Here is a 22,026-nt window from a genome sequence, read left to right on the forward strand (position 1 = left end):
TTAAAAGGAAAATAAAAATACAACAACAACAATGAACATCCCCAACGAATATATTGCAAAAACAGAGGATGTGGCGGATCAGGTAAGGAATTCATAAAATAATAATAATAAGGATTTCAGATTGGAACAATAACATACGTTGACAAAAAAAAAAAAAAACAGTGGTCATTTGTTTGACAATATTCGCTCTCTTACGTTTTTGAATATGGCATATGATGAAGGCGGCGATTAAGAGAACGATTTAAGGGAGCCATGACATATTGGCGAGCTGAAGTAAATACGAACGAACGAAAAAAACTGTCAACGTCATCCATTGGAAGGCACACGACAGCGACACATTAGTGGCTTTTGAATTTTATGTTAATTTGAAGATAATCGGAAAACAACTTCGTTGGCAAAACCAAGATATAAGTACTTCGGTTGTTCCAAAAATAATTATAGAGCAGTATAGAAGTTTTGATATATGTCGTAATTATTTCTTTTCATTAGTACTTTCTCCTTCCATGCAACAAGATGTGATATCTGAATAGTGTATTTTTTGTTGTTATTATATTTGTTGTTGTTTATCCAAAGTTCCCAATACAATCCCTATTCATTCCATAGAATAATATTGTGTGCATATCGCAACGGTAATCTCTTTCTATTTTGGAACCAAGATCCATGTATGTATATTCAAATGCACAGCACAACAACAACAAATGTACATACTTTTCTCTGACGTTTATTGTTTGTTGTTGGTTTTTTATTTATGTTGTTGCGTATTGGAAATTCCTCATTACCCCCTCCCCTCCCTAATACGAGACCAATTGTTGCTTAAACATATTTTTTGTGGGTCCGTATTTTTTGTTGTTTTTGTATTTCTATGTCACTATTATTACCTAACTGTAACAAGTGAAATTAAAACTGTTGATCAATTATCTTTTTTTGTCTTCACTTTCGATTCGTCGGTGTCTAAATTGTTTTACGGAACCAGTTCGTCGTAACAACCATTGTGTTGAATTATAATTCATTCAATGTCATTAAGACGTGCTTTCAGCGACAACTTTTAGTTTGAAGATTTGAGCCAAGAAAAATTATTGGGGTTTTCGGTTTTTTTTTTAATCAACACAACATAAATTTTTGAAATATTGTCAAGGTCGTATTTTATTTTTAGGGATTTTTTTTTTCATTTTTTGTGATGATAAGAATTAATTGGTGATCTTTTTCTTAGACAAATTGTCTAATGGAAATCCCGAATTCTTTATAAAATTGTCTAATTGAAATCGAAAAATATTCTTCTAGATATATATACTATTATAAATAGAGTATTAAAATTAAAGCCTTGAAGACAAAAACACAATAGCTAGATTACACGCGTCATTTTTTTCTTTTTTAATTTTTATTAAGCCTCCAATATACATTAGGACTCAGATTTTTTTTACTTTTTTCTCAAAAACAATTTTAAATAGTAGGTATCATGGTACAATTATTCAAGATAGGCCATAGCATCCTATAAATTAGAATTGTTTCATATTTGTTATGCCAAAGTTATATACAAAATATTTTACAACATTTGTAAGAAGAAATGTATGATTTGTGAATGAATCAACATGTAAATCATATCCCCAACTCGATTTTGAAAAAAAACCTGAATGAATTACCTTTTACCTATTACTATTAATAATGCATGTAATTAATCAAATTCTAATCTAAATTATATTAAAAATATTTTTTTAATGATTTTGGGCCTAAGACTTGGCTTAAGGCTACTTTAAGGCCCGTTCGTGAATCTTTATACTATACTTTTTCCTTGCTTTTTAAAATTCTCTAGGGCAATATGGGTATCAATTTGAAGCGTTCTGATTACGAAAATGTAATCTATGTTTTATTATTCCCTTCAACCTAGGTTTTAATTTTTGCTTTGGAGAGGTAGCAGAAGAGGTTGGCCTATAGACCCATCTTAGAATTAAATGTGGGTTTGGAAAAATATTACGATTTGCAAAGTTTAGATTAAATTAGACATTCCATCATCTTGCGGAGGGGAGGTATTAGAAGGAGTGGACCGATAAATTCCATCTTACAACATTAATTACAAAATTTAGTTCTAATCGCATAGTCCGTTCACTTGATATTATAAAGTTAATTTTTAACAATTTTTTCACCATTATGCGTGGGAGATATCAGAAGGAGTGGACTAATAAATCCCATCTTCCAACTTTAATTATGTTTGAAAGAAATATTACGATATGCTTATTTGGGATTCAATCGGGCATTTCATATCATTCCTATTGGATTAACGAAGGTTCAAAATTTTAACCCATTGTGGTAGAGGTACAAGAAGAAATGGACCAATAAGTCCCAGAAGAAATTTACCAATGTGTCTCATCTTCGAACTTTAAGTTTGAAATAAATGTTACGATGTGCACAATTTGGATAAAATCTAACATTCCATTCATCTGATATTGCATTTGTATACCCTTCAACACTGTGTCTTTGTGCATATGTTAGTAACAGGAAAAAGGAAGATAGACACATGGTTCCTTTTGAGAATGACTTTCACTTTCTAAATCGGTTTATGCATGTCCGTCTGTCCATGTATTTTTGTGAACAAAGTACAGGTTGCATTTATGGTCCGATTTGGATGAAATTTGGCATAGGTCACTTATTTGGTTCAAGGACGAACCCTATTGAAATTGGGAAAACTCGATTCAGATTTAGATATATTTCCCATACATATTTTCGTCCGAATTAATGTAAATGGTATACCAAAGTCCCTATATATCTTTCGATTTGCACAAATTTTGGCATAGCGTACTGAATTAAGTCTAGAATGATGTATGCTAAGTTTCGTGAAAATCGGTTCAGATTTAGATATAGCTCCCATATATATTTTCGTCCGATTTTAGATAAATGGTGTATAAAAGCCCCTATATTATATTTGATTTACACGAATTTTGACATAGCATTCTGAATTAAGGGATTTATATTAATTTGGTGACAATTTAATTATTTTTATGTTTTTATTAAAAATAAAATTATTCATTTCAAAAATATGAACTTTGAATATAATAGGTACCATTTTCCATTAAATTTGCAACGATTTTTTATTAAAATAATAAGTAACGTATCTTTACAATCCGGATTTTTGAGTCAAATAGGTCAATAAATCCGGATTATAGGATACGCAATGGGTTGTGAAATGCAGTCCGGATTACCGAATAATCCGGATTGTCGAGGTCCGGATTATCAAGTTTATACTGTATATAATTGAAGATTTAAAAGAGAAAAAAAAATAATTTACAAAAAAATTTTGTTATTGTTTTGTTGTTGTTTTTTGTAATTAAAGAAAAGTCCTTATTTTTGATGGCGGGCATGATAACTCCTCACTGGAACATCGGAATCCGAAAATTCCAACGGTGTTAGAAAGAGTACATGTCTGGCTCTCGTATGAACTAGAATTATTGACTTCGCTCTAAAATTAACAAAATGGTGGACCTTTGAAAAAATATTTTTGGAAAATCGCCGAATTTTTACCAAAAACCTAGTTAAAAAATAAGGAAGATCTTCACCGATTGGCTTTATCCTAGTTCATGCGAGAGTTATACACTCCCAGAGAAACGTTGCAAAAAAATCGTGCCCGCCATTCGCAAAAAAATGTTTAGAGAAAAACGCGTTTAAAGTTTGAGAAGCCAATCAGCCGTCACTTGATACTGACACAATAAATCGGCTATATCTTCAAGAGTTCTTGAGATTTTCACTTGAAATTTTGTAGAGACATTCTTTAATCAGTGTAGATTCGAATTATATCAACAAAAATTTTGACCCCGAGAATGGGGGGGGGTCCCCTTAAGGCTAGAATGATGTGTGCTAGTGTTGCCCACAGGCAACAAAATGTTTTAGGGCTTATATTTAATATGCAGCTAGTAGGTATATATTCTTTGGATTTCATATATCAAGACTTGATTGATTATGGACGACACATATCAAAAGAAAAATCTATTTTTTGGTAAACTTATGAGCTTTTTAATATAGAGAAGACGGCAAAAATGTATACAGTACTAATTTGTGTATACAGTCAAAATTTAAACACTTCGTATTCGAATTGTACGAAAAATGAATATTGACAATAATAGTAAACTATTTTCCTTCGATTTTGCATTTGGGTTTCTTGATATTGGACTTTTATTTTTCAGAAAGAATGTACTGTATCTCCCGAATGCAAGAATGTAGCGATGCCAAATTTTTTTCATATCCAATTTGGGTAGTTGCATTGAATCTGTGAACAGAAAATTGTTCTATGAGTAAGGAAAAAAATTCCGGCCACAAAGGGTTAACATAAGTTGTGTCAAATGTTGTTGGAATCTGTTCAGATTTAGATATAGCTCCCATATATTTTTGTCCGATTTTAAGTAATCGGTGCACCAAGACCCAAAATATGGCCATAGGCACAATACGTACTGATGTTAGTATAACCTAACCTGTTGCAAGTTTCGTTGAAATCGGTTCAGATTTGGATCTTTAAAATATTTTTCAAACAAATTATGCACCTCATGTTTTTAAAATTGACACGAAATTTTGCACAGCGTTCATAGAATGAATAATTGCGTTGTAGACCGACTTCATGTTAATAGGGCTCCAAATAATCAACTGGTGTCCGATTAAGATTTGCTTTATTATTTTGTCACCCTCGGCGGACAAAGCCATACATTCCCCACTAATAAATAGTTGTTTTTTTATATAAACATCAAACTGGGATTAAGCCTGACTATTTTGCAAAAACAAATTTTTGTCACATTCTAAACAAACGACTGTATTATCTGTCCAAATGAAAAATTTGGTATAGGTTGCAGAATGACATGTTTATGGACCTAATTCGGTTCACCTTTAGATAAAGATGGCATATTTTAATTCATCCAATTTCATGTTGATGGTTCTTTAAAAGCGCGACGTCTGTTAGGAGGCATCTGTTAAATATATGCAAAGTGGTGAAGGGTATCATATAGTCGGCCCCATCCGACTTTACTACTTTCCTTACTGTTTTTTTTTTATGAAATCGACTTTTCTCTTCTCAAATCAGAACAATCCCCTGATTGTTGGGACAATCAAATGAGTTTTCGTGGCTGTATTTAAATTATTCGAACTGATATCTAATCTTCGATTAAAATAATATCTTGTATATAGTATAATTATTATGGAAGCCTCCTTCTTTAAAATACTCTGTGGGAATTATTAAATTCCATTTTTTTCATATATTTCTAAGAATGTCACTTATGTAGGACCAACAAATAAAATGGAGACTACTCGAAGTGTAAGTTCATTAGTAAAACAAAACCACTGTTCAGTTTTATGTTTTAAGCCTAGGAAATGCATTTAAATCTCAATAATGCACATTTTTTGGGTGATGATAAACCAGTTTTCCAAGTCTTTAAGCTTAGGCAACCATATAAGCGTAAATGTGTTTCTGTGTATTTGTTGAGAAATTTACAAAAAAAAATTTACATATGGTGTGGCTCTATTAAAAACATAAATATGTTTACGTGTTACATATTTCAATACGAACAACGTCGTCGCCTTTATCAATTCTCTATTGAAAGCTTATACAATATATGTTTTTTTTTAATTTATAATAGTATCTATCTGAGGGAAAACAACAACAGCAAGTTGTCCATACACAACTCAATTCCCCCCAAAGAAAATACAGCAGCAGCAACATAACTTTTAAGTTTCACTTTCAAAAAAAAAAAAAAAAAAACTCTGAATATGGACATAAAGAGAAAGAAAGAAAACTTGAGACACGTCATTATTCTTGAACACGTTGTCTGTTTTTTTATACTCCCATATAAATACAAATACAAAAAAATATCGTAGAGAGAAATAAGTTGAGAATGTTAAACAATTTCAGTGGCTGGTTTATTGTAAAGACCGGCATTTACTTAGCTATTATTTTTTTTTACTGAAATGGCTCGAACAGGTAGAATAAATAAAAACAAGTACTTTTGTATATGTAGGTTAATTGTTGAATTATTTGTTTTATTTATTTTTTTAAAGCTAAGCCAGCCATCTTCTTTTTTCTCTTAAGGTAGCAAATCAATTCTCTTAGTTTAGTTTTTTTTTTTTGTTTCATAATCAAATCTGTTGCTTGCTCTATGTAAGTTATACCTTATCACAATATATATTTATTTGATAGTAATTTTGTATTGGCAGAATATTGCCGCAGTTATTCGTTCGAATAACTTGAATGGGAACTATAGATGCTGGCTTTATCAATACCAAAAAAAAATATATGCGCTACTTGTGTATAGATAGATAAGATTTCCCATATTATTCGTAAGACAATAACAACAATTTGCCAAGATATTTCTGGGAAATTCTTCCACAAAAAGAATATTTATAATTACATATTGTTTTTACACAATTGAACATTTTATTTTGACAAATTTTTGTTTTTTGCCCAACTACATATCTTATCTATAGAGATTCACCCGAAAAAAACCCCAACCTGTGTGTAAGTGACAAAAGTCACGGTAATAGATATAGATCATGTATTTATTTACTTCTTGTACAAAATCACCTTGAATTTTTTGAAACTGTTAACCGATAAGAAATGATGGTGCTGCGTATCGAAACATGTAACAACCAACTATCAAACATAAAGGTCAAATAGCTTGTCGTTCGTATTGACATACTATAGGCGTGTGTTACCGTTGTCTATAGAAAAAATGCTATTGAACTCTTTTTTTTCTTTTGTTTAGATAACAGTTTTTGTATTCAGTCTCCTTATAATTGCTTACCAATTTTAAAACGAAACAAAAAAATATCTCTGAACCTTAGATAACAAATGTTATTTAATTTTGTTGTGCGTCTGCATCATAAAAAAGATTTTCAAATCAGTTATTTGTTTCGCATCATTTATTGTTTATCATTGACTTGTGCGGCTGCTGTTGCTTCTGGTGGTGGTAAAGAGTTTGAATTTTATTAGCCATGGACAAGGTAAACGTTTAAAATTACACAGCATCAATATTTATTTTTTAGTATTTTTTTCTGTCAATTTTGTTTAAACGTGTTTATATCTGGTGTCAAATAATCTGCAAAGTACATTAGTTTTTATCCAATATCTATGCATATTATTATGAAATTATATATAGAAGGAAATCATGCACTGTGAAAGTTGAGTGACAAAAATGATTTTGAATCTGGAATATTAAAAAAATTAAACGTCACCAACGTTGCTTCTGTTGGTCAAGGGGCATATTGGTAATTGATAATTTGTGATTATATCGAAGTTTCGGCAAATACAAGAAAGTGGTCGGCATATTTATTGTGACAAATGTGGATTGTTTGCAATTAGTTAATTGCTCAGCCTTATGGCTAATGAGAAGGGTGTATACACGTTGCTACGTTAAAAATGTGCCTCATCGAAATATTGGTTTAAGACCCAATCAGTCGCACTCCGGATATTCGCTTGGGAGAGATCTCGCTTGTGAAATTTTTTTTCGCTTTCACATTCTCGCCTTATTCTGAAGGAGAAAAAAATGTGAGACGCGAATTCAAATTTTCGAAAATTGTGATAGAAAAAAGATTCGGGTTACCATGTTGTAATAGGTGTTGCCCCATTGTAATTTAATATTGTAATATTTTTCAATATTTTATATATTAATTTTTTTAATTGTTACTTTTTTGGTATTTAAATGTGTTGACAATATAAATGTGAAATATCAAGAATCCGTTTGCTGCTTTTTAATTAAAAGAAAATAAATTAAAGTTTGAAAGTATGGCAACATAAAAAGGCATGTGAAACCGCTGTTTATTGTTTTGATGCAATTTGGTGCAACAACTACAACAGATTTTGAATAAAATAACTTTTTTATATGATGGCAAAAACCACACACGATAAATTTGAAAGAAAAGGCATTTTTTGAAGCTTTATTATTGTTCTTTCAGCCTTATGGGTAATGAGGTATACTTGGGCTTTGATACGGTGAAAATGTGTCTTATCGAAATATCGGTTTTAGACCCCAAATCCGTTTCAGAAAAATTGGAGTCGATTTACATATGACCTGAACCAAACTTTGCACAACCTATTACATTTGCCAAGCCTAGATCAAGTTGAAGATGGGGCCCATTGGTCCACTATTTCTGGCACCTCCCCAGAAAATGGTCAAAAATGTGCTAAAAATTAATTTTATAATAACATGCAAACGGACTATCCGATTTGAACCAAACTTTGTACAACCTATTACTTTACCAAGTCTAGATCATGTTTGAAGATGGGACCCATTGGTCCACTCCTTCTAGTACCTCCCCACAAATGGTCAACATTTTCAATATTTGTAAATCCAATATCTGGCGAATGGAATGTCCGATGTTAACTAAACTTTGCACAACTCATTATCTTTGCCAAGTCTAGATTAAATCCGAAGATGGGATCCATTGGTCCACTCCTTCTGGTACCTCCCCCACAAATGGTCAACATGTTCAGTATTAGTAAATCCAATATCAGACGAATGGAATTTCTGATTTGAAACAAAATTGGCACAACCAATTCCGAAGATGGGACCCCGTAGTCAACTCATTCCGGTACCTCCCTCACAAATGGTCAATATTTTATAAAATTTTATCAACATTAAATCCGAAACCTCTTTGATAAAACATTTTTCTTATATAAAGATAATAATAAAATCTGTGTGTCATTCCGAAGAGTGACGAACGGCAACACCGACTGACGCTTTTTTACTTGTTTTTATTTGAGTTTTTCAATGTTAAGCATCAAACAAATTTGGTTATGTGGTTTTCTAATACGTTTTAAAATTTGTTCTCAAGAGACAGATCCCCACACAAAATGTCTTTTTTCGCCTCCAAATTACATCAAACACTGCTTAAATATTTCTTATTGCATTTCTAACATATCGTGGCAATATTTAGTTGAGCATGTATGGTTATCAATAGGATTTCCAAAGGCATTGTATTTGTTGTTCTTGAGTTAAAAATATGCATATAACCATTTATAATATTCAAAATCGTCATAGAATAAGTATTGTGTAGACATTTTACAAAAAAATATTTAATCCTTATATTTTTTAGTCAGCTCTCTTTAAATTTAATAGCGAAAAATTTCGAACAAAATGTCATCACATTCTCCCACTCCCTGTAATCCATAATAACTAATTTTTTGAACTTGATTCAGAAGAAGGGGAAAGCAAACAAAAAACCGCTGCGTGTTCTGGTTCAGAATAACATTAAAGGGAAGAGCGAATAAATTCACGATGAATTGATGTCCAGAATAAGCCTCCATGTTTCTTCGGACGAAATCCGTTTTGAAGGGAGTACCCGATTTCATTCAAACATTGCACATTGCAATATTCATTCCGAACTTAGGTCAAGTTCGAACAAAGAGAAATATCGACGAACAGATTATCAAATTTGAATAAAACATTGTACAGCCTATTATCTTTACCAAGCCTAGATCTAGTCCGAAGACGGGACCCATTGGTCCACTCCTTCTGGTATCTCCCCCACAAAGTGATCAAAATTGTGCGAAAATGCATTTTATAATGAGTCCCATCGGTCCACTCACAATTAGTCAAAATTTTGCTGAAAATTACTTTTTTATTATAATGCAGACGGAATATCCGATTTACAACCTCATATTTTAACCATGAAAAGAAAGTTAGAATTAAGGAAAATTTGATTAAGCATCTTCAAATCGGTTATTCCGTAAATAGTGTCATATCCCAAGAATTGTTTTCGAAGGCATGTCTTCCCCACACGCTCTGCAACTGCTGCTACTCTCGCATACAATCTTGAATATATGTGCGCTTTGGCTGAGGTGTCCCATGTGTCCATGAGGGTACTGGATAGTGTAGTGGTAATTCTAGCTTATTGATTGGCTATGTCTTTGCCTGTGACTCCTGTGTGACTCGGTACCCATATAATTCGTACAGGTCCTTGTTGTGAGAAATTATTAATGGTATTTATACATTCCAGTACCGTTTTGGATTTAACTGTTTTGTAGGACACTGCATTTATAGGTTGTTTGCTATCCGTAAATATATAAGTTGTATTTTGTCCTAGGTTTGACTTAACCAGTTAAGACACCCTGTTATATCTTGAACCTCCGCCTCGTTTTGTGATCTGCAAGGCGAATAGAAATTTCGGTACCCGGTTCTTTAATAGAAGTCCCAATCCAGTCTTTCCTCCTAGTCGAGAGCTATCTGTGTAGCAAAAGTTACGAGCAGGCATCTGAACAAGTGTTCCCCACCGTATGAATACACTCGTTTCAGGTATGCAGTCTGAAAAAAGGTATTGATTGTGGACCCAATATTTACCTGTAATGTTTTTTTATGCGGTCGTATTGTTATATGATTACTATTTTCAAATCTTCAAACGATCTGCCCTCCACTGACTTTCATGTTTATTCGTCTTCGCGAAAACGACATCTTTATTATTATACACATTTTTTTTCAATTCAATTTAACATTATAATATTTTTTTCTTTTTTTATTTTAGGTCATTCGACGCGGTAAAAATATTCTGCCCACAGTTGCCCGCCTGTGTTTGATTGCCACATTCTTTGAAGATGGTCTTCGTATGTACTTCCAATGGAATGAACAACGCGAATATATGGATATGAGCTGGGGTTGTGGCAAATTTTTGGCTACTGTATTTGTATTAGTTAATTTAATTGGACAACTGGGAGGCTGCGGTATGGTCATTGCTAGATTTAAGGTTGACATTGCTGTTGGTGTTCTATTCTTTATCGTTGTATTGCAGGTGAGCTACTTTGTTTTAATATTATATTTAAATATATAATTTTTACTGATAATTTTTCTCTCTCTGTTCTATCCTTGCCAGACAATTGCCTACTCTATTCTGTGGGACATTCAATTCTTGTTGCGTAATTTAGCTTTAATTGGTGCACTACTCCTGGTATTGGCTGAATCACGTGTCGAAGGACGTAGTCTATTTGCTGGTGTACCCACATTGGGTGACAATAAACCGAAAAATGTTATGCAACTCGCTGGACGTATTTTGCTTGCATTTATGTTTATTACATTGATTCGTTTCGAATTAAGTTTCTTGCAAGTAAGTGGAAAATTTGGTCCTTGAAAAAATATTCTTTAAAAAATCCATGCCTTGTGTTGGTCCTTGAAAAAATATTCTTTAAAAAATCCATGCCTTGTGTTGGTCCTTGAAAAAATATTCTTTAAAAAGTCCTTGCCTTGTGTTTGTCCTTGAAAAAATATTCTTTAAAAAAAGTCCACGCCTTGTGTTGGTCCTTGAAAAAATATTCTTTAAAAAATCCACGTTCTGTGTTGGTTCTTAAATAAATATTTTTTAAAAAATCCACGCCTTGTGTTGGTCCTTGAAAAAATATTCTTTAAAAAATCCACGCCTTGTGGTGGCTCTTATTTCTAGTATTCTCTTATTAATTATTTGTTTTCTTATATTCTTTTCAGATCCTTCAAGATATTGTTGGTTCAATCCTGATGGTTTTGGTAACAATTGGTTACAAAACAAAATTGTCTGCCTTAATTTTGGTTGCCCTCTTGACTATCTTAAATTTGTACCATAACGCGTGGTGGACCATTCCCTCGTACAAACCTCTCAGAGATTTTCTTAAATATGACTTCTTCCAGGTAAGTTATCCATAGACCGCGATATTAAAAACTAAAAAACTCACAAAAAAATATTTTTGTTTTGCAGACCCTATCAGTTATTGGTGGTTTATTGATGATTGTGTCATTGGGTCCCGGTGGTGTATCTATGGATGAACATAAAAAGAAATGGTAGATGATGATGACGATGACAAAGCAACAAACAAATTTTATACAATAAAACCACCACCCCCCAACCACCATGTGCATCATCCACAAAAAATTCTTCTTTAATTGTATACCATTTATGATTATTTTTTTAATTTTAATTGGTTTTTGAGCTCTATGGTAAAAAAGAACAAGAAGAAGAGGTACGAAGAGGAAGGAAAAAAAACTTATAAACACGACGAAAAATTCACTCAGTTTTTATATATAAATATATTTTTTTAATAATTTTATTGTATTCTGTTGTGTTTGTATTTGTTTAAAAGTTTGAATTTGACCTACAAAAAAAAAGATTCTACAAATTATTTAATTTTTTTTTACAAAACAAACCATAAAATGGGAATAAAATTCAATAAAAATGATATAAAAAATATTAAAATACAAAAACAACAATTTCAACTGTACAATTTATTGCAATGTGGCACAAAAACAAACAAAAAAATATTAAAAAATTACAGTATAACAAAAACAAACGATTTGATTTAGCGATTGTAAATTGCTCATATTTCCTGACCCCGCCCCCAACGTTATGACTTCTATTACCTACCTTACTGTAATCCTTATATTGTTTGAAGATTTTTTTTGTTTGATACATTAGGCATATTATGTTTCCATTTTCTTCAAATGTCTGTCCACTATCATTTAAATATATATATTTTTTCCTGTGTGTGTTATAATTTGTTCCATACTATGTATATTCCTAGTAGTAATTTTAAGAAAATAAAACAAAAAACATAAATCCAACTTTTTATAATGCCAACTGGACTTGAAAAAATAATTAATATCATGTGTTTTTTATTTTCAATATACGCAAAAGTATCGATAGACTGTTTTAAAATGCTTGTGTTTTATTATGCATGTTTGGGAAAGTTCGATTTGATTTTCTATTTTGATAGTCAGTATAAATGAGACAATTTTTGGAACATTTTTATTCGATCTATTTTACAACTAAGCCCCGTGGAAAGGCTAACTCTAATACAATGATATATGAAGAAGAAGGTAAGTACAGGGTTATCCATTTCGTGGTTTCATTCAAACTTTGCACATCTTAATATTTCTTCCAAACCTTCATGAAGTTTGAAGATGTGGAATATCTGTCCGCTCCTCGTGATACCTCCCTCACAAAATGGTATGGACCCGTTGGTCCACTCCAAAGACGAACCCTATCGAAATTGAGAAAAATCTGTTCAGATTTAGATATAGCTCCCATATATATTTTCGTTCGATTTAATGTAAATGATGCATTACATTTCGATTTACACAAAATTTGGCATAGGGTACTAAATTGTGTCTAGAATGATGTGTGCTAAGTTCCGTGAAAATCGGTTCAGATTTAGATATAGCTACCATATATATTTTCGTCCGATTTCATGTTAATGGTGTACCAAATCCCCTATATTTCTTTCGATTTGCACGAATTTTGGTAAAGCGTACTGAATCGAGTCTAGAATGATCGGATTTAGATATAGGTCCCATATAAATCTTTCGAGTTTCGAGATTTAGATATAGCTCCCATATATATTTTCATCCGATTTAATGTAAAGTCGCTGTATTTCTTTCGATTTGCACGAAATTTGGTATAGCATACCGAATTGACTCTAGAATGATGTGTGCTAAGTTTCGTGAAAATCAGTTGAGACTTAGATATAGGTCCCATATATATATTGGTCCGATTTTATGTAAATAGTGTACCAAAGCCCCTATATTTCTTTCTATTTGCACGAAATTTGGCATAGTGTACTGAATCGAGTCTAGAATGATATGTGCTAAGATTTAGATATAGCTCCCATATATTTTAAATGGTACACCAAAGTCCCTATATATCTTTCGAGTTGCACGAAACGCGTCAATTTTATTTGATTGACACCTCTCAGAAAAATGTTTATCACAGGGAGAGGAGTTTTATACTAACGGGGATTGGGATTCCAAAAGTTCCGACAATAAGACCATTTTTATTTACTTTGTTGTTCCATTCTGTTATTCAACGGTAGTGTTATGCAGGTTTTTAATACCAAAAATCCTATGAGTAATATAATATGTCCAAAATTCTGTTTTAAATGTTGCAATATGACATGGCGATAAATCGACCTTGAATTTTATTCCGATACAACTTTTGAAGACTCCGGTGAACATTTCCCCTTTATACAGGGTGGTCCAAAAAGGGCTATATTTTTTTAGTTTTTTTTTATAGATTTTTTTTATGTTTTTAAATATTTAATTCATGGAATTTTTTTACATTTAAGTGTGAAATATAACATCTCTCAAATAGCATAAATTTTCTTGCAAATAAAATTGGCTCTTTTAACAGCAATTTCCATTACTGCCCGTAGAGTTTCTGGTTCCAAGTTGCTTATTTCTGCTTGAAGGTTGTGCTTAAGCTCCTGAATTGTTTGCGGTTTATTGATAAACACAACTCCCTTCAAATAGCGCCACAAAAAAGTCTGGGTAAATCTGGTGAACGTGGAGGCCAAGCAAAATCAAAATTTCAGTAAATTTTTTGAATAGCATATTGCAGGCGTGCCTGATGGTCTTGGGGGAGCAGTTGCTGTACCATTTGAATTTTATACGGAAACAATTTGAGTTCCCCCTTCAAAATTCTTTGCAGGGATGTTCTGGAGATTATCTGGATATACATGTTAAAATTGAAGTAAATAGAAATAGATTCCCAATTGAGTACAACGACGACGAGTAGAGATCTTCGTTTACACTCTGTCGTACAGTCTCCACAACTGCTTCATTGCGCAGAGATCGACCTCTTCCTCTTCCTGGAAGATCTAACACTCTTCCATGTTCCTCAAAACGGGAGACTAAGTTCCTAATCATGTTGTGACTGGGTGCTGTTCGGACATTAAAATGACAACGATAATTTAGTTGAGTTGTAATAATTGACCTTCCAGAAGAATAAAAAAATAAAATGTTTTTGACGCGTTTCTAAACATATGCAGCCATGATTTATCTCCAAAAACCAGTAAATAACCCACAAGAGACAAAAAAATTATTAAAAATAAAAAAAGATATAACCATTTTTAATCCTTCAGTCTTTTTCATGCCACCCTCTAGTAAGGGGTATACAAATTAAGATAAATTCCATTGGGAGTTCTTACTTCACACATTATCATATTTTGATAAAAAATTCCAATCATGGGATATAACTACATTATAACTTAAGTCCCGACATTACTTTCATGTTTTAAAAAAATCTGATGGATTTTATAAAATACAATTTGTATTAATTGGAACTTTTGAGCGAAAAATTAATAACACTAATAAAACACAATATACTATCCCATTATATCGGCATGTCTTATATAATAATAATGTCACTTATAACACAATTTCAATTTGTTTAGATTAAACATTAAATACTACCCACCACCAGCAGATAGACCGCCAAAAATTATGCACTTAGATAAAATAGGGACACTGATAATAATACCCTACCACATCTTGCATTTTCCTCTTGCCACACAATTGAAAATAATGCAAATTTAAATTATTGTTGTTGTTTTTCTTTATCGTGTATTACACATTTCATCAGTACATTTATTTAAACTTTACGTGGTGATAACTCAAGTATATTTTCTTATTGTTTGTTTTTCATGTGAATATAACTTCATTTATTTGTAATTAACCATAACATGATAGCGCCATCATCATGGGCGATCAATGTTTCGGTACTGAATGGTAATTTTCGAATTTGGAATTCGTTTAAAATTATGTTTTGTGGATTTTTCTTCGAATTGTATTTGTATTATTATTATGCCTAAGGCTGGCTAGTAACAGCAATATTGGATGTTTAATCCAAGGCAGCAGCACCAGAGATAATTTCAATCAATTCACGGGTAATGACAGCCTGTCTGGTACGGTTGAATGTCAATGTCAACTTCTCAATCATTTCACCGGCGTTCTTGGAAGCGTTGTCCATAGCAGTCATACGGGACGATTGCTCGGAGCAGGCGCTCTCCTTCATGGTGTAGAAGATGAGGGAAGCAAGGGAATATTCCAAATAGCTTTGGATGACATCGGCATCCAAGGAGTCGTAGACAGCCAATTTGTCGGACTTTTCGACTGTGTTTGAGCTGAAGATGGGCAGTGTGGAGCATTGGTACGACACAACGGACTTGAAACGGTTGTAGACGATGCTGCCTTCGGTGAAGTCATAACCGCACTTCATAACTTCATGAGCGATGCGAGAAGCATCAATGAAGGTGGGTGGCAAACGGCCAACTTCATTGGCGACGAACAAAATGTCCTTGCCATAGAGACGGGACAAAATGGAACGGGACTTGTCACCGACACAGATGATCTTGGTGTTGGAGGAGTCCTTCATCATTTCGTTACGGATGAAACGAGCAACACCGGTATGGACAGCGCCGCACAAACCACGATCAGAGGTCATGGCAATGAACAATTTCTTTTGTTCGGCCTTATCGTCCGATTGGATTTCGGTCTTCTCGAAGAACTGTTGGGCACCCAGACCATAGGGGCGAGCAGCCTTCAAGTCACGTTCAGCACGCGAGTACTTGGCAGCTGATACCATCTTCATGGATTGCGTAATCTTCTGAATGTTCTTAACGGACTTCAAGCGAATGGAAATGGCTTTCAAAGTGGCCATACCACGCTGTTGCTGGGCCTGCAAAGTAGCCTCAACGGCCAAAGGGACCAATAAAGTTGCAGCACGTTGGGAAAACATTTTGTTAATCGCTCGAAGGTTCCGTGTGGTATGCTGAAATGCAATAAAACAAAATTAAATTCACTCAATTAGATAATTTTCTTTTCCAAACACACACAAAAAAAATTCTTTGATTATGCAAAACACCGATTGGAATTTTTTTTACCAGAATTTTTCACGACACGACTGACACACTGACAGAGGCTACTCTTATGTAAGTCAGATAGGTGGTAATGTCAGAGATGATATTTTTGGCAAATAAAAAAAATTTGCAAAATATCTGCTGTCAAATGTCAAGCCGGCTAACGGTGAAGTGTGTTTATGGAAGTGAAATGTTCTGAATTTAATATTGAATGTAGACATTGTTTCTATGCATAAAATAGGAAAACAAAAAAAATGATTTACTTACGAATAAATAGAACTTACATTAAGATGTTATAATAAACGAAACTCGAAATATTTACTACTAAAACTAAAAATACCTTCTGTTACAGCTGTGTATTTTGACGTTTTTCATGAACGATTGCACAGCATTGCACTTGGCTGCCAAAATAAGAGTAGAACGTAAAGGCGACGTAATAGACGTAGTGATTTCATAGTTTTTTACAATAGGTGTGTTTGTTTTTTGAATAATTTGTTTATTTTTGTTGGACACCGTACCGATGAAGGAGTATTTATTTTTATGTATTAATTATCAAACCATTAAATTATGCAGGAGTCTATGTGTATGTTTTTTAATGTAATCCTGAGCGATTTCGAAAATTGTGGTTATGTTCCCATACTGCAAGAATCTTTTATTTTTATTTTTTCCGATCTCATAAGTGAAAAATAGTTATTGTAGTACAAATTTGTATATTCTTGAAGGTTATGGAAGAGATTAATTTATACTAAACATAGAATTACTGCAAATAGAACATTTTACGAAAAACAAAAATGTTATCGATTTTTTCTGGGTTTCCTTTTCATTAGAAAACTTCTTCCAATAACCTCGGCTCGAAAGAGAAAAACACACATAACAATCATTTAAACAAGCATCGCCCTTACGTAAGGGGACCAGACTTTGAAAATTAAAATAGATGACAAAAAGTAAAAAATATATATTTTTAATAAAATTAATAGTATTTGCATAAAACATACAATTGGATTTACTTAAGGTACGTTTAGATTTACGAAATCCGCTTTTAGACTACTACGTTTAGACTACAAAATCCACTCGTTCACAAATGTCAATTCCATTGTGTATACTTCACGTTAATCCTGTTCAAAAATCCAGTGGATTATATTTGACGTATAAGTAATGGAAATGACATTTGAGATCGAGTGGATCTCGTAAATCTAAACGTACCTTTACATACGAATTTTCAAAGTTGGAAAAATTCAACTATTAAAGAACATAGTTTTATTTTTCTCTTTTGTTGAAAATAAAAACAAATCAAAAAGAAGTTATAAAATGTTCAATAAGAATGTGAAATATTTGCACAGATTTTATAATTTTTTAATTTAGTTTCGCGATTTATTTTAGTTCGCTAGGTGGTATGGATTTGACGTATTTGGGTAATACGGCCGTACAAAACATTTGCCATAGTGGGAAAATGAAAATTTTTATACGCCTCGTTGCAATTTAGGTAAAAGGTCGTTTACATTGAACCGGATTTGGTTAAATCGAGTGGGTTTAAATTTTCAATTCCTTTGAATATATACCAAATAAATCCTCATAAAGTAGGTTAACCCTGTAAAAAGTTCTAATGTAAATGCCGTATAACGTTGTAATAATTAATAATAATTATAGGGAAATTTGTTACTCAATTAGAACTATTATGAATGTTTTATAAATATATAGATGACAATGACGGCAGATTATAGAAAAATATGACAGAGGACACAGATTTAACAGATGACAGCCAGTTCAAATAGATGATTGTCCTCTAAAAAAGAGTGACGTATGGTCACATTACCATAGAGGCAAAATTCAAATAAATAAAAATTATTCCAGCTGTGCACGCATGGCATAACTATACAAGGTAGTCTCATGCAGTCATATGTGTCCAATTTTTTCATAAATTTGCTTTTGACAACATTCCGCTTTCAAAATTTAAATGAAAATAACTTCCTTCGAAATGTACGCACATCTTGTGTCCTGTGGCAAAACACTCCCTGCCTATAAAACCTATAAATATAAATTGCAACATTCTTTGTTAAATCTTGAGAACAATGTGAGCTTAAGAAAAAATATTTTTTTTAATTTGTTGACTTTGCCAATCGTCATGCGTAACATTTTATGGAATTTATATTTAATTTTATTTGAAATTGATATATAAATTCCATAAAGATTATTGCAATGGAACGGACCATATATTTGGTATAAATATTGGGTTAAGCCATGGTATAATTTTTACAAAGTAGGGCATACCTAACATCTGATTACAATTTTTCCTCAACGGAGGCTGTTCTATAAAATAAAAAAAAAACATATGGTCTTATCATTTTTTACTTCGATTAAGTATTTTCCTTTATAATAACGAAGAAAATAGTAAAATCTTGTAGATTCTTGTAGATTGGGAACATACTAATAATTTGTGTATGTATTTATTTGAATACCATGTCAAATAAATTGAAATTCAACTGAAATATATTCAGATTGAAATGCAAATGATTTTTACTGCGTTCTTCTGGAAATAATGATATGTTCCCGTACTGCAAGAATCTACGATTTTTTACTATATTATATTTGAAATTAGAAGTCATTTCAAATTAGATTCTGAAACAAAAATATTAAATTGGATGATTAACATGTTTATTTACACAAAATAACGGTGAGTGTATAGCACCCTTAACCTTATATCGCAAAAAAATTTTAATCGATTTTAGACTTATCGATAAATCGATTAAATCCTATGCTATAATCAAGAAGCATATATGTAAACATTTCAGTTGATTTATTTGTTTGGAAACTTAGAAAATTCTATAAGAATACAAATAAGGTTTTCAATTTATTTATCCTAATATGAGCAATCCCCAAGATGAATTGTGTCCACCTCCATCGGAAGATGATGAATTAACATTACCACGTGCCAGCATCAACAAAATAATCAAAGAATTGGTTCCGTCTGTACGTGTCGCCAACGAAAGTCGAGAACTTCTACTGAATTGTTGTTCGGAATTTATACATCTTATTAGTTCCGAAGCCAATGAAGTGTGTAATGTTCGAAATAAGAAAACAATAAATGCTGAACATGTTCTCGAAGCATTGGATCGCTTGGGATTCAAAGATTATAAACAAGAAGCTGAAGCAGTGCTGAACGATTGTAAAGAAGTTGCAGCAAAACGTCGTCGCCAGAGTACGCGTCTTGAAAATTTGGGCATACCCGAGGAGGAGTTACTGAGACAACAGCAAGAACTATTTGCAAAGGCACGCGAAGAACAAGCTCAAGAGGAGCAGCAGCAATGGATGAGTCTGCAAGCATCGTCGGTACAACAAAGTCGATCAATGCACGATGATTATGATGAGGGGGACGATGATGATTATTAGAGAGTACGTCTACCATTAAGAATGACTAATACTAAGAAGTAGATTTACTATATTTTTTTTAAATAAATTTACGAAAAAAATGTTTTTGATATAAGAGAACGAACGATTATGTAGAAATCACATTTTACTAAGTTGTAAAGAGGTCATTTCAATAAAGTCTTAATTTTGTAAATAAATAACAGTTGGTGTGTCATTCATTGTCAGGGATACAAATGATTTCTTTGTTGTTGTGATTACATACCTTAAGATGTAAAAATTAAACAGATTCATATTTCAATGAAACGAACACACACTTTAAATTATTTATTTATAAAATGGTTAAACTATGCTAGCTTTCTTTAACATTTAACATTATTTTTTCTATTTGTCTTGCAATCAATTCAGGATAATTTTTTGTTTCGCTGCTTTCCACATTGTCATAATCGCCAGGTTTATATTTTCCCAACAGTTCACTGTGTGTCTTCCAAAACTTCTCCCTTATTAGATCATCGTGTATGGGTACTATTAATTGTCTTTTAGCGTTGTCATCATTTATGGACACCTTTTTTCTTAACAAAATTGTACCTTTGCGGTACATAGCTGGTAGACTATTGTAATTTATACCAAATCGCGAAAATAGTAATTCATTTTTATCTGCCGAAAATGTACCCCTTAATTCTGCTTCCGCCTGCTGATTAGTTAAACCAGCCTTTAATACTAAATTCCAAAATGCTGTATTATACAAATTGTTAATGTGTACATCTGCCTGTCGCCAACTCAAATAATCTCTAAGATTTTGATCGGACGGATATAGTACAACTCGGCCATCAAAACATGGTGGATATTGAAGCGTTTTGTCACCCATCCAATTGGGCCAGTTCATGACATACGACGAGGTGAACAAACTCGTTACATACGACAACAGTTTAGAAGATCTTCGATTGAACACGTCTGCCTCCTTGCGAAATACAAATGAATATTCATCACTTTGTCCATAGGATAAAATAATATCACGAAATTCTTCCATAACCGTTTGAGCGGCATTGTTCATTAAATTCAAGGCTGAAAGAATAATGTTTTTTTTTTAATAAAAGTAATGAGACAAAAAAATAGGTCAGGACTTACCATTTGAATCATTTGGTTTCTCAAAATCATGCACCTTGGAGAACTTGTGAAAACCTTTACCATCAACACGAATCACAATCCAAACATTCGGTAGTATACTGTCATCTTTCTCATAATCCTTGACATATTCATATCGACTGCAGGCCATGGAGATTCCAATGTTAAAAAATCGTTTAGTTTTCAATTGCACTTGTATTGATTTCAATAATTTAATTGATGAAATCATTAATTTTATTTGAATAACATAAGAAGTAATAAACAAACGTGGCTTGTGAAGTATTCCAAAATAAACAGCTGATTTTTGTTGTTTATTGAAATGTGGTAGCCGAACAAGAGATTCGTGCACAGTGTTTCAAAAAAGTAGTGTTTTTAAATATGTATACCAAAACTGGTTAAAAGATTTCTATAAATTTACCCGTGATGTCACAGTGTCCTTGTACCCAAAAAGCTCAAGGCTTAGCCTTTCACAGTAGACACCTGCCCCCGTACCTTCTTCAATTTTGGATCCGTCTGTATAGAAAGCCAGATGAGGATTGCTACGTTTCCAGTCGTCTCTACTAGGGATAACGTCTTCTACATCGTCAAATCTCAGGACTGGTGATATATAGTCGCTAAAGTATACCTAATTCTGAACCGATTTTACAAACCTTAACACATGCCATTTTGAAATCAATTCAATATGAAATTTTCGTATAAATCGAATAAACAAAGTGAAACTTTATATGGTAGTTACATAAAAATCTAAATCGATTTTCGCACATTTCAACAGGTTCGTCCTAAGACATACTTTGTTTTCAATAATATTTTTTTAATGCTGTGTAAACTTTGAAGATGTGTTATAAAGAGGTTAACACTTTAAAATTGTTTAATTTGTATATTGCCGTCATCAAACTTTTCAAATTTATAAATGGAAAATCGAAAAC

The 22,026-nt window shown here is 32.5% G+C and overlaps 4 protein-coding genes across 4 annotated transcripts; 2 read left to right on the forward strand and 2 right to left on the reverse strand.

Annotated features, from left to right (window-relative positions):
- Positions 1–31: 31 nt before the first annotated feature.
- On the forward strand, positions 32–11,785 carry LOC133335550 (surfeit locus protein 4 homolog). The gene is made up of 5 exons (XM_061543863.1): positions 32–82; positions 10,486–10,749; positions 10,831–11,061; positions 11,436–11,615; positions 11,683–11,785. The coding sequence occupies exons 1-5, from the start codon at positions 32–34 to the stop codon at positions 11,767–11,769; spliced, it is 813 nt and encodes a 270-aa protein (XP_061399847.1). The 3' UTR covers positions 11,770–11,785.
- Positions 11,786–15,526: 3,741 nt separating this feature from the next.
- Positions 15,527–16,777, reverse strand: LOC133335656 (ATP synthase subunit gamma, mitochondrial). Its single transcript, XM_061543968.1, has 2 exons — positions 16,637–16,777; positions 15,527–16,524 (listed from the first exon to the last, which is right to left on the reverse strand). Exon 2 carries the CDS (start codon positions 16,489–16,491, stop codon positions 15,595–15,597), a length of 897 nt encoding a protein of 298 aa, XP_061399952.1. The 5' UTR covers positions 16,492–16,524; positions 16,637–16,777; the 3' UTR covers positions 15,527–15,594.
- Positions 16,778–19,474: 2,697 nt separating this feature from the next.
- On the forward strand, positions 19,475–19,999 carry LOC133335561 (protein Dr1). Its single transcript, XM_061543874.1, has one exon. It carries the CDS (start codon positions 19,475–19,477, stop codon positions 19,997–19,999), a length of 525 nt encoding a protein of 174 aa, XP_061399858.1.
- Positions 20,000–20,327: 328 nt separating this feature from the next.
- Positions 20,328–21,318, reverse strand: LOC133335572 (probable tRNA(His) guanylyltransferase). The gene is made up of 2 exons (XM_061543883.1): positions 21,104–21,318; positions 20,328–21,040 (listed from the first exon to the last, which is right to left on the reverse strand). Exons 1-2 carry the CDS (start codon positions 21,249–21,251, stop codon positions 20,328–20,330), a joined length of 861 nt encoding a protein of 286 aa, XP_061399867.1. The 5' UTR covers positions 21,252–21,318.
- Between the last annotated feature and the right edge of the window lie 708 nt (positions 21,319–22,026).

This window comes from Musca vetustissima, unplaced genomic scaffold, assembly GCF_032173495.1.
Source record: "Musca vetustissima isolate MV318-11 ecotype Yass unplaced genomic scaffold, APGP_CSIRO_Mvet_v1 utg15627, whole genome shotgun sequence".
NCBI classification, from domain to species: Eukaryota; Metazoa; Arthropoda; class Insecta; order Diptera; family Muscidae; genus Musca; species Musca vetustissima.